We start from the raw sequence: 13,388 nt of genomic DNA, 5'->3' as shown, positions 1-13,388 counted from the left end.
TGCTATCATTTGGCACAAGTTTTACGCCAGATGCTCTTCCTGACGCAACTCAACATTACATTGAGAAATGTGGCAGGGGTATGGTTTGAACCAGGAACCTTCTGCAATGAAGCCAAGTGCACTAACCACTTGGCCACCACTCCTGCTTGCGACCATTTTCATGTATGACTGCTACTTTCATAGAATTTTCCCAGGAAGTTCTTCTTTGGTTACCAGGCTCCACTGCCTCATGTGCAGTGTTGCCACAGTTACTTTGAAAAAGTAATCCAATTACTGATTACTGATTACGCCTTGAAAAAGTAACTTAGTTACTTTACTGATTACTCAATTGTAAAAGTAACTAAGTTAGATTACTAGTTACTTTTTTAGTTACTTTTCCCAGCTGCCGACAACAACCCTCTGCCACCTCAACATGACAATGATACCTGTTTTGCCAAAACTTACTTTATAGTCACCCTTTCTTGACTTCAATGAAAATAAATACTTGTTTTATAAAAAGTAAAATAAAGACCTCTTTCTTGACCTCATATTTAACTGTTGACAGCACTGTAACAGTAAAACTTGCAATTTCGAACCTACATTGTTTATAAATGTAACTATTAAATTCATTCTAGCATTTTTCTAACATTTAAATTCTCTCTAAATATTTTACTTGTAGAAATTAATATTATTTTAAGTAGTATTAGTAGTTGTAGTAAAAAAAGGCTTCAAAACTGGACCTTTAATCTAGGGGTGTTGTGAGGGGGGCACATCCCTCCCCCACGCCCCCATTCCATCTGGATTCGCCCCTACTTTGGCGTTTGAGCACAAAGAATGCATAACATTTATTTATGCAGAAAACGTGACCAGATTTACAGGTAAGAAAGTTTTATTGTGTTTTCACATCATGTGGTCCTCAGAAAGAGAGTTTAGGTGTCTGCTCCCAGACCACCAATAACCAGCAAAAATCTATTTAAACATAAAAATTCAAAAAGAAAAAATAATATAGCACCTTCAACTGCACCACAGACTAAAACAGTTAAATGTGGTCTATTAAACATTAGGTCTCTCTCTTCTAAGTCCCTGTTGGTAAATGATATAATAATTGATCAACATATTGATTTATTCTGCCTTACAGAAACCTGGTTACAGCAGGATGAATATGTTAGTTTAAATGAGTCAACACCCCCGAGTCACACTAACTGTCAGAATGCTCGTAGCACGGGCCGAGGCGGAGGATTAGCAGCAATCTTCCATTCCAGCTTATTAATTAATCAAAAACCCAGACAGAGCTTTAATTCATTTGAAAGCTTGACTCTTAGTCTTGTCCATCCAAATTGGAAGTCCCAAAAACCAGTTTTATTTGTTATTGTCTATCGTCCACCTGGTCGTTACTGTGAGTTTCTCTGTGAATTTTCAGACCTTTTGTCTGACTTAGTGCTTAGCTCAGATAAGATAATTATAGTGGGCGATTTTAACATCCACACAGATGCTGAGAATGACAGCCTCAACACTGCATTTAATCTATTATTAGACTCTATTGGCTTTGCTCAAAAAGTAAATGAGTCCACCCACCACTTTAATCATATCTTAGATCTTGTTCTGACTTATGGTATGGAAATAGAAGACTTAACAGTATTCCCTGAAAACTCCCTTCTGTCTGATCACTGAGGTGATCTGATCTGATTAGATTGATCACTAATGATTAAATGCAGAGTGGTGCACAAAAAGAGAAAGAAACACTCAGTGCATCATGGGAACCCCCCAGCAGTCTAAGTCTATAGCAGCATAACTAAAGGATGGTTCAGGGTCACCTGATCCAGCCCTAACTATAAGCTTTAGCAAAAAGGAAAGTTTTAAGCCTAATCTTAAAAGTAGAGAGGGTGTCTGTCTCCCTGATCTGAATTGGGAGCTGGTTCCACAGGAGAGGAGCCTGAAAGCTGAAGGCTCTGCCTCCCATTCTACTCTTACAAACCCTAGGAACTACAAGTAAGCCTGCAGTCTGAGAGCGAAGCGCTCTATTGGGGTGATATGGTACTACGAGGTCCCTAAGATAAGATGGGACCTGATTATTCAAAACCTTATAAGTAAGAAGAAGAATTTTAAATTCTATTCTAGAATTAACAGGAAGCCAATGAAGAGAGGCCAATATGGGTGAGATATGCTCTCTCCTTCTAGTCCCCGTCAGTACTCTAGCTGCAGCATTTTGAATTAACTGAAGGCTTTTTAGGGAACTTTTAGGACAACCTGATAATAATGAATTACAATAGTCCAGCCTAGAGGAAATAAATGCATGAATTAGTTTTTCAGCATCACTCTGAGACAAGACCTTTCTGATTTTAGAGATATTGCGTAAATGCAAAAAAGCAGTCCTACATATTTGTTTAATATGTGCTTTGAATGACATATCCTGATCAAAAATGACTCCAAGATTTCTCACAGTATTACTAGAGGTCAGGGTAATGCCATCCAGAGTAAGGATCTGGTTAGACACCATGTTTCTAAGATTTGTGGGGCCAAGTACAATAACTTCAGTTTTATCTGAGTTTAAAAGCAGGAAATTAGAGGTCATCCATGTCTTTATGTCTGTAAGACAATCCTGCAGTTTAGCTAATTGGTGTGTGTCCTCTGGCTTCATGGATAGATAAAGCTGGGTATCATCTGCGTAACAATGAAAATTTAAGCAATACCGTCTAATAATACTGCCTAAGGGAAGCATGTATAAAGTGAATAAAATTGGTCCTAGCACAGAACCTTGTGGAACTCCATAATTAACTTTAGTCTGTGAAGAAGATTCCCCATTTACATGAACAAATTGTAATCTATTAGACAAATATGATTCAAACCACCGCAGCGCAGTGCCTTTAATACCTATGGCATGCTCTAATCTCTGTAATAAAATTTTATGGTCAACAGTATCAAAAGCAGCACTGAGGTCTAACAGAACAAGCACAGAGATGAGTCCACTGTCCGAGGCCATAAGAAGATCATTTGTAACCTTCACTAATGCTGTTTCTGTACTATGATGAATTCTAAAACCTGACTGAAACTCTTCAAATAGACCATTCCTCTGCAGATGATCAGTTAGATGACCTGGGTACCACTGGACAACTACAAAATGCATTGTGAGTATTCGAATAGCCTATGGATTGTGGTCTACTTATTTTTACCTGCTATATAGAATGCTAGTATGAGTATTTGCATTTAGTCTATGACTTCAGCTAGATGGGACACAACTCCATCACAGGTTACTTCTCCAGCCAAGACATGTACCAATTTACAGCTGGAAGGACTGAGACAATGTATATAAATTGTTTTGTACAAGGGTACAAATAGGTACACCGCCAAGTACTGAACCCAGGTTGACATATTGGTAGCCCACTTCCTATCCCACAAAGGACTACCTGCTCTGCCAATCAAAAGTGGGCCATTAGCCAGGCTTGAGAAAAAAGTATTTTTATCAACAAATATTTTACTAAAAATTATGAAATCTTTCAAATGGACTACAGCACCCATTTGGCATCCAAACTGGATTCTTGTATAGGTCTGGACAGTTTAGTCCATTTTGTCCTCTTATTATTCAGATTGTATGAGACAGGAGAAGTCCTGTTAGCAAAAGCCATTTAAATATCAACAGAAGAACAGTGTGTACTTTGGCTGTTCTCTCCTGCTCGCTGTTATAGAGGAACGTCCCAAACAGACAGCTGTAGAGGTGATCCAGCACCGTGATCAGGAACAGCTCATTGAACTCGAAGGCTGATGGAAACTGCAAACAAAAGATTTTTAATTAAAAGAAAAAGAAGAAATTCTGACATACAAAATGGAATATTCATTTTTTTTTTATAAGTGAAACTTAGAGTTGTTACTGTGAAAGAATTTATGGGATCCCCAACAAGTTACTAGGCATCATATCCAGCCTACACACAGATACTATGAGTTCTGTAAGGAGTTGGGGCAGAAGCAAGATTTTTTTGTTGTTGTTGGTTTGTTTGTTTTTTGAGGAATTCTGGTGTTCCTCGTGGATATGTTCTGGCACCTACAGTGTTCAATGTGTGCACAAACTGGGTGTTTGAAGGGTTGTTGAAATTAGCAACTTTGGTGCTTTTGTTGGCAAGTAAAGGTTTATGGACCTTGACTTTGCAGATGATGCTGTGATCTTTGCAGTTGATTGAATGATTGTAGCTCTTGAAAAACTGAGCAAGGAATCAGAGTGTCCTGGGCTCGCAATTGTTCTGGATTAATAGTAAGATTTAGGTTTTCCTGAATTTGGCCAACACAGCAGTCTTGGTTTCTGCTAAACCAAGACATTCACTTATGCCAGCAGTAACATTCATGTTTCTCGGTCCTCACCCTTTGACAAGAGAGACACCTGGGAAAAGTTTATGGCGTCATGAGGTCGCTGGACAGAGGTGCTTGGTGATATGGTCCTTCCTGTCTTACTGTATGTGGGACAGAGACCAGCAAGAGTCACTGGGCATATGGTAGTCAGGAAACCTCACTCCCCAACAGCTAAAGGACTCTCTGGCCACAATGACCAGCGCCCGGGTTTTAGCCTTCTGGTCAGAGTGCCTAACTCCCATGCCGAAGATCGTGAATTTGCGTACCGAGAGTGGAACAACAGAGAAGTAAGAGTACATAAATAATGCAGAGGTTAAATATGGTTGTGAAACTTGGACAGTTGCACATGACCTACGGCAAACACTAGATCCTTGATAGTATGTCCCTTCAGAGGATCCTTGCGTACCAATGGAATGACTGTGTCAAACATCTAGGGAGACCATCAACCTTGGGTGACCTGGAAAGAGCTATAACTCTATCTCAAACCATTTGGCGCCAAAGTAGGTTAATCATTAATTGTGTGTTAGTCAAGGTCAAAGTGGTTCTGTTTGAACTGGTGAATGAATCTCCTCATGGTTTAGTACCAACCTGCCGAGTCATCTGCCAGACGCAGTCGATGAACTGGACAAACAGAGGTGAGCGCTCGGCGTTGGAGTGGTTCTCTTCACCGTGACCCACACGCTACAGAAACAGAATAAACTTTACAGCCTTAATTCACATGCACAGTAATCGTTCAACACAAAGACCCCTTACAGCAGCAAACTTGTGTCCGAAGCTAATCCACTCCTTCTCCACCAGAACCTGGGAACACAAACACACAGTCCAGTACCACGTTGTGCATGTGAAGTATCAGGTGCAATATGTAGAAGACTGACCTGGAATCCACAGAGAGTCCGGTAGTAGCTGTCCAGCATCAGCATGGCCAGAGAGGTCAGCTGGGCCGTTCGGTCCCAGCCGTCACTGCAGTGGACCACCACCGATGTTTTCCCAGACTCCAACTTATCAGCAATCTTTACCGCTCCAGCTAGCAGCAGCTAAATGTAGCGATAACATCATGTTCATATGCCAGTTATAGACCATCTAAGATAGCTAAGACCAAATGCAGCCATGTACCATGTTAGCTAGCATGCTGACTCTGCTCCTACCTGTATTGAAAAAAATTGTGTGTGTGCTTGAGCAAATCACCCGGATGTACTCCAGCCAGTGGGTCTGGTCTATGGCCGAGTGCCAGTGGGCTTCGTCTATAGTCGGATAAACCACCTCCTTCATTTTCCTCAGAGACTCCCGCATCACGTGGATGTTGGGGATTTCTAGGAAGTTCAACTCCACATTGGTGTAGAAATTTTCACTTTCATAACCACCGTCTTTGGCCTGGGTGTGTTGGAGGTGGACGACGTGATCGAGGGCAATGGAGAAGAAGAAGAAGATAAAGTCGACTTACATAGTTCTTATGTAAATACTCCGGAATTGATGGACTGTACCTTGTTTGTGTCTGCCACACTACTGTGCCGGGCATCGAAGATGGTGAGCTTGTGAGATTGGGCGTTGGCGTCCATGATGATTTGGAGGAAGCGCTCGTCCTCTTTACAGCGGCGGTCTGAGGGGCCAACTAATGGCTGGCTACAACGTATGATGGTGGCCTGAGACTCTGGGTGGATCCAGGACAACAACTGAAGGTAAAACACATCAAATCCATGATCAGAAGGACTCCTGGAACCCCCCCCCCCCCACATGCAGTGGTACATCCCACCACTGGGACACTTTGGTTTCCTGCCTATGTGCAAGACTGACCGGTATGCGGTGCTTTGCTCTGAACACAGCCACTCGCTTGATGTCATCGTCCGTGATATTGGCGGGGATGACCACAATGGAGGGATACGTGTCGCACAGCTCATAGGCACTGTTGATTTTACTGATGGTCCAACTCTCATTTGGGAGACCCTGAAAAAAAAAAAACCCAACTAAAAATAAAAACTCAGACAGTCAATGGTCTTGACTCCATCTGCTGCCAACGCTTTGTTTGGAGGTAGTTAACAGGTGAAGTCACACTAGAGTGTTCATTTACCTGACGTTTGTACTCAGCCATCGGGTTGTACACCTTCCAGCCATCCACAGGAAAACGCTCTTTGTACAGAAAAGCAAACAGCGTCTGTCGGGAAATTTGCAAAAGCAATGCCTTGAAAAAAAAAACAATTTATCAAATTTTCGCCGTTATCGTGTTAAATATAAAGTTTGGTGGCATCTCCTTCTTGCCCAGTTGCTGTTTTTGTTAAACCCATTTAATTAAAGCTGAACATCGACACTACAAGCACATCCTGATTGTTTCAATTCAAGTCCTCTGTGGTGGTGTATGGAAGCCAAAGACCAAAAAAAAAAAAAAAAAAAAAAAGAAAAAAAAAAAGAAGAAAAAAAGTTGTCCAAAAAGTTGGACCTGGACATATTTTGATTCAGCTTTATTTCACTTATTATGATTATTTATGGATCTTTACTGGACTATGTTTCTGTTCTGTGCCTTGCTGAAGCGCGTGGCACCACTCACCAGGCCGGAGGAGAGAGGAAACGCGTGCTTGGCCAACACCTCCACCACATCGGGATTACTTTCTTCTTTTTTATAAGCAAATCTCAGACTCCTCATGTCCTGAAGCACAGACAAGATCACCGTACATTTTCAGCATTCCCATTCCCACACTGCAGGCAGCGGTCACATCACAGACGTTCTGAACTTCATCACCATCTCATCTCACTACGACGCACATTGATAGTGCAGGTCTGGAGAAATCTTTTCAATCTGACTTGCGTTTCCGCACAATCAAAACAAAGTGCACCTACGTATCACAATAGTACTCTATGAGTGATACCTTGCAGACTAACTCCAGTCCTTTGGTGTTCTCTCCTCGGGTTGGGATGATGAAGCGCTCCAGTCGACTGATAACTCCCAAATTCACATCCAGACTAAATGGAGACTCCTGGATGACAAACAGACCAAAAAATGACTGTACAACTACAAAGAACACTTACACAAAAAAAACACTAACTAACGCTGAGTTACTGTTTCACACCGAGATCGTCTCCGTGCTCGAAGCTGCTGTGAGAATAAAACTTGTTCAGGTCTGCGTACCCGGTCTAAACCGTTGAAGTAGAGCTTGTAGTCTGTGATGGTTAACGTTCCGGTTACCAGACCGCTGAATGGACAGACGTACATCACATCCTTCACTGCACACAAACAAAAACTTAATGGTATAAAAGGCAGGTAAGACAGAAAAAAAGAACCCAATCTGGAACATTCTGGACTCCCAACAAAACATTTAAATGATGCCTTCACCCAAATATCAGACTGTTCCATTTAACACATTTGATCACAGCACTTTTTTTCCTCCCACAATCAGACGTGGTTGTTTTACCTGTAGTCTGGATGTTTTCACCTGGCAGCAGAGGCACCTGGTTCGGGGACATGCGGGCCTGCATCCCATACTTTCGTACAGCAAGGTTCTGCACAGAACGCACCAGGAAGTCAGAACACCGGGTACAGGCCCAAAGAACACGGTTTAAAGGGGTCACAGGAATCACACCGTTAGCCAGTTAATACAAGTTACCACGAGTTTTAGAAAGATGAGTACAATTAGCTCAGTGGGCGTGTCATAGAGTTCAGAGACGGACTGCTGCGACATACGTCACAGAAATGGAAAACTAGACATTTTCACGTCATCTCAGGTTTATACCAGGATAAGTAGAGATGGAATTATGGGACTTTGAGAGGATTTTTAAAATGAAAGTTCACCCATATTCAACTATTCCAAAGTAAAAAACTGACCACACAGTATGGACCCTTTCACAACAACATCCAATGTCAGAGGCAGGACTGAAACAAATCAAACAGATGATGCTCATGTGATGGTTTAATGACTGGTTAGCAAAGACGGTGACATCATAACACCAAACAGAAGGAAAACTCGTCTGGAAAAACAACCATGTAGTTACAGAAACCTCAAGTTAAATCTCAATGACAATCACTTCACGCCCAAATATTTGGAATTTCCACACATGGATACAAGCACGCAGATGTTCCTGACATCTCATCAAACCACAAGAAGACCTGCAATATGACCACCATGGGGTTGATACATGAAGCTTCTTCAGTCAGAAGGAAGAGCAAAATGGGATTCAAACCCACTGGTGGCAACCATAAATATGCTGAAGGAGGTGAATTAGGGATGAGCCCATTTTACCATAAAATCTCAACATCTTGCACTTACAGTGGATTTCAAAGGAGCCGTAGCAAAAAACAAACCATTAAACACAACCTAGGGAATGTCTCAAAAGACCCCAGAACATTATTAATTTTCACCAACAAACTGTCCCACTTCCAGCACAGGATTACACCTATAAGTAGGCAAAAGGAAGTACTGTGTGTACTGCGTAGTACTGTGTGTACTGCTTGTTTAACTGTTGCAGGAGAAATGGCAACATTTTGTAGTAAGGGTAGGCTTTTTTTGACCAGAATGGAGATGTTCAAAAATCTAGAGAGTATAATTCTGTAGTACATTGTAGAGCCCAACCGATATGGATTTTTTTAGGCCGATGCCGATAACAATATTTGGATGAAAAAAAAAAAATGCAGAAAATCAATAAATCGCCCGATTTGCCGATAGCCAATAAATCAGCCGATATATATATATATATATATATATATATATATATATATATATATATATATATATATATATATATATATATATATATTTTTTTTTTTTTTTTTTTTTTTTTTTTTTTTTTTTTAAATGAATAAAATGTTCTTTTTTGGCCCCTTAACAAAAATAGTATGAGCTAAAAGCTGAAGCTTTGTCCTCATATTGATTAACTTTATAACAGAGAACAATTTTCAAGTTAAAAAAATGCAATCAAGAATTAAACCTTTGTGAAATTAGCAAGTTCAAGTTCAAAAAATGCAATTGGAGCAGTTAGGGGGCTATTCAAACGGGCCAACTAGTAAGATATCACTCCTGAAAACGATCTTTGCCATATCACATGAGGTAAATCTGCCCTACGATTGGATTTTGGAAAACCATGTGACGGAGAACCAATTCCGATTGGACACTCGCATTGCGCATGTCATCACACATCTTCTATAAGGAGTACCAAGATGGCCGACGGTGGATCGAAAGTCCGCAGAGGTAACTTTTCAGCAATAAAAAAAAAAAAGAGTAAGTTTCTATCTCATATCATTAAAAAGTTATTTACAATTTAGTAAAGCTTGGTCCTGGCCATCATATACGACGGCGTCTGCCCCAGAGGGTTAATGATGAACAGCAGTAATTCCCAGAACCCTTCCGGACGACCAGTGAATCTGAATGTTTCAACCTCTTGGCAGTAAACAAAAGTTTTTCATGCTAGAAATAAGGTCTACACAACGTGGGCTTAATAAAAAGCGTGACCGACGCAATGAAGCACATTTGACACATTACTACATAAACTGAGTTAATCAAACCGAGTTGAACTGAAACGGGAGAAATGTGGGGTGAATGTAATCGCAAAGTTATTACAAACAACATCCTTATAAACTTACTTGTATGCTTTTGTCAGCCGATCAGTGCAGTGTGACGGCAAACTACAGGGGCCAGTGATGAACACATTTAAGCAGGGGTGTAAGCAGCTCTCGGTTGAATGGAGTCAGAGCTCCATCTACTGGACAAACTGTGCAAGGACATTTTACATTGACGACACAAACATTATTTCAGTAAACTGTTCTGTTTTTGAGAAATTATCGGTGTTCTATCGGCAAAATTTCGGCCGATAGTGAGTACTTTGAAAAGGGCTTATATCGGCCGATAATATCAGCTGGCCGATAATATCGGTCAGGCTCTAGTACATTGAGAGACCGAGCCATTTTCAGTACATTAACTATGGACAGGTCGTCTACGGGATCATCTGGACAGATGTTGATTTTGTTTTAAGGATTCTTTACCATTAATAGTCGCGACCATCCATCACGTACCTCCAACCGTCAAACCAGTCCGTTCTGTATTTTCGAAGAATTTTTTTCCAGTACTTTTAAAGTTCAAGATTTATTTATAATTGCTAAAGGTAAAGTGCAATGATGACTTAGTCCTTAAGGGAAAGTCAGATCTGATCTGGACCAGAATCCAGAGTACTGAATTCTGTCATAGACAATTTAACAAAGAGTAATTTCAACATTTTGACATCTCATAAATATTTGTAACTCGGCAGGAAAAAATGAGGTAGATCCACTCGTCAATGTCTACCAAAATCAAGCCATGTGGTAAAGAACTGACTGCACTACATAAGGTAGAGCAGCCAGCACAGTGACTGCTGCCCCAATGGTGACAGACCCGAGGAGATCCACAGCTGATGAGGCCAAAATCAAAGCCCTGACTATGACCCCAGTTCACTGTTATCTTTGATATTCATCTGTCCGCTCAAGACTGGTCCAATACAGTGGCACCAGAACCCAAGTAACAAAACCTATCACAAGAAAAGAGAGCGACAGGAGGAGGCATGCAGGTGAGGATGGAGGAAGGAATCAGTGGAGGGAAAATGACAGCCAAGGAGAGACTTGCCAAAGCACTGGAAGGATGCTCAGAATCACTTTCTCCGTGGTAACAAAGCCCTTCACATGTATCCTCTGAATCCTGGTGCAGTGGAGAGCAAGCAGAGAAAGAGTGAGTGAAACAGAACAAGAAACACGACAAGAGCATGGAACACTTCACCGTAAACGAATTGCATCCCAACAGTAAGGCACGGCAGCACTTCAAACAAAAGGCAACTTCACTTGAGGTTTCTGCTGAAGTTTCAATCTCTCCATAATGCTGCGTTTACACATAGGCACTCGTCATTCATGGCACATTCTTGACATTCTTAACATGACTGAATGAATCTGAATAGGTTTCTTAATAGTGCGTGTTGGTGCGTGATATTTGTGATTTTCGTGGAGCATGTGTTTTGGCTGCCAAAAAATCTTCCACGAATGTCACGCACCACCCTCATTTTGCCTCATGTCGTGGAGGTCATAACTGAGCATGTTGATCTGTCTTGATGAGTGGTGATTCTTAATAGAGCGTGACAGCATTCTTCTCTGACAATTAAACCCTGCTGCACCGCATTCAGTTGCATTGCTGCAGTATGCTGAAGAAGGACAGTGATGCCAAGTTGGTTAAAAACCTTGTTTCAATGCTGATCAGCGCGCTCCTGCAGCTGTTCCACCTGCTGCTGCTGCACCTGATGTTTGGGAAAATGAGCGAGACGAGAGCCGCGTGGAGCCACACATCTGGCTCTCTCAGTCTCCTCCTCTTCTCTGCGCCACTCCATGGCACAACAAAGCATGCAGTCACAAAGTTCTTCTGCTGTGGATTAATCCGGATTTTGAGGAGCAAACTGGAGCGATCTGAATTGCTCAGCAGCTGACGGTAGGATGAATATGGGTGTGTGTGTGTGTGTGTGTGTGGAGACAATTCGTCTCATTCACGTGACAGAATGTAACGATGCACTGTTATGCACTATTACGCGTAACAGTGTGGAACATTATTCCTGACCGTGCATAATGGTTCCTGATAATTCACGAACAACACGTGCTATTAATCATAACGTGTGGTAACAGGTTACAGCAGTTCCTGAGGACACCTGACGCCTCTGCCCCGAATAATCATATTCGTGATCAGCGGCCAAGAATGTATACTTTGTGGCATTCGTGACTTGTCGTCGTTATGTGTAAACACAGCAAAACTGTAGAGACGTCCCTCCAGTCGGAGAGGTTTTCTACTCAGAAAATTAGCATCTGAAAGCTTTCCTTTGGTGTTCTTGAAAAGAAGCATAACCCGCTCTCCAAGAGCTCTGGGTAAAACCAGAACCATAACTGAAAACATTTCACCTTTTCTTCAGAAGGCTTCTTCAACTCTGATTTATATTATCACAAGCAGCAACTGCCCCTAGGTGGCAGCCTTGCCCACTATCATAAAATGGTACCTATCAGTACTGATGGCAGGTAATCCCTGTGACCCTTCCTGCCCATGACCCGTGGGACACTTTCTGGAGTTGGAGGAGGTTTGAGGGAAATGCAGAAAAGGTTAGACAATAGAAGTTAGGTTACCGATATATAGACCTGGGTTGGAGTCCTGGTCATACTACCTCTTTGTCTCTTCATCTACACTGTTCCAGTTCACTCAGCTGTAAATGGGTACTGGCCTTGGCTGGGAAAGTAGCTTCTGATGGACAGGTATCCTGTCCAGGGGGAGTCGTAGACTTTCGTTCACTTCACAGTACAGAATCCAGTGATTGGCACCAACGGACCTCAGGCCCTACATACAGTGCAGCACATAACTAAAACAATCTTTCAAATGGTGACACAAGCACCAAATGTGGCACAAATACTCCTTAGATGTTACTCTTTTGTAACAGCAGGGTAGCCACCTAGATTTTCAATAGGCGGCCAGGTAGGGGTCAATTGAAGAATTACACAGGGATCAAAATTTAAAAATACTTAAATCATATTGAAAGGTATTCCACAGTATTTGTCTGATCATAAAGATTCCAAAATGGTATAGTTTGGACCATCTATGACTGAAATCTATGGAGTTATGAGGTAAAAATAGCAACAAAAAAAAAACGGTGTGACAAAAGTCAATTTCAGTTTGTACAGGGGTTAAAAGTTAAAGTTGCTCCAATTTTGGTAATAATTAATATAAATTATTGGTTGAGCTAATATGATTAATAAATGGAATAGATTTGACCATGCTGATGGTTGGTGTCCACAGTAAAGGTCAAATGTCCTCCTGACCTCTAGTAATACTGTGAGAAATCTTGGAGTCATTTTTGATCAGGATATGTCCTTCAATGCACATATTAAGCAAATATGTAGGACTGCTTTTTTGCATTTGCGCAATATCTCTAAAATTAGAAAGGTCTTGTCTCAGAGTGATGCTGAAAAACTAATTCATGCATTTATTTCCTCTAGGCTGGACTATTGTAATTCATTATTATCAGGTTGTCCTAAAAGTTCCCTGAAAAGCCTTCAGTTAATTCAAAATGCTGCAGCTAGAGTGCTGACGGGGACTAGAAGG

General features: G+C 41.4%; 1 protein-coding gene across 4 annotated transcripts in view; it reads right to left on the bottom strand.

Annotated features, from left to right (window-relative positions):
* The window catches only part of mtmr1a (myotubularin related protein 1a), a 33,466-nt gene that overhangs the window by 3,134 nt on the left and 16,944 nt on the right, over positions 1–13,388 (bottom strand). Inside the window, exons 3-15 of one of the 4 annotated variants that reach the window (XM_034164216.1) lie at positions 10,893–10,964; positions 7,719–7,806; positions 7,436–7,530; positions 7,176–7,283; positions 6,857–6,955; positions 6,383–6,493; positions 6,109–6,258; positions 5,799–5,987; positions 5,503–5,688; positions 5,193–5,351; positions 5,071–5,118; positions 4,906–4,998; positions 3,632–3,745 (exon numbers count right to left, since the gene is read on the bottom strand). In XM_034164216.1, the coding sequence (XP_034020107.1) occupies positions 3,632–3,745; positions 4,906–4,998; positions 5,071–5,118; positions 5,193–5,351; positions 5,503–5,688; positions 5,799–5,987; positions 6,109–6,258; positions 6,383–6,493; positions 6,857–6,955; positions 7,176–7,283; positions 7,436–7,530; positions 7,719–7,806; positions 10,893–10,964 (1,512 nt within the window). Of the gene's footprint in view, positions 1–3,631; positions 3,746–4,905; positions 4,999–5,070; positions 5,119–5,192; positions 5,352–5,502; positions 5,689–5,798; positions 5,988–6,105; positions 6,259–6,382; positions 6,494–6,856; positions 6,956–7,175; positions 7,284–7,435; positions 7,531–7,718; positions 7,807–10,892; positions 10,965–13,388 lie in introns of all 4 variants that reach the window. The other 3 variants (XM_034164218.1, XM_034164217.1, XM_034164219.1) reach the window with 3 other exon arrangements.

The sequence above is a fragment of the Thalassophryne amazonica genome, chromosome 23 (assembly GCF_902500255.1).
Source record: "Thalassophryne amazonica chromosome 23, fThaAma1.1, whole genome shotgun sequence".
Lineage (NCBI taxonomy): Eukaryota > Metazoa > Chordata > Actinopteri > Batrachoidiformes > Batrachoididae > Thalassophryne > Thalassophryne amazonica.
The sequence above is the reverse complement of the archived record's forward strand: the minus strand, read 5'-3'. Positions and strand labels throughout refer to the sequence as shown.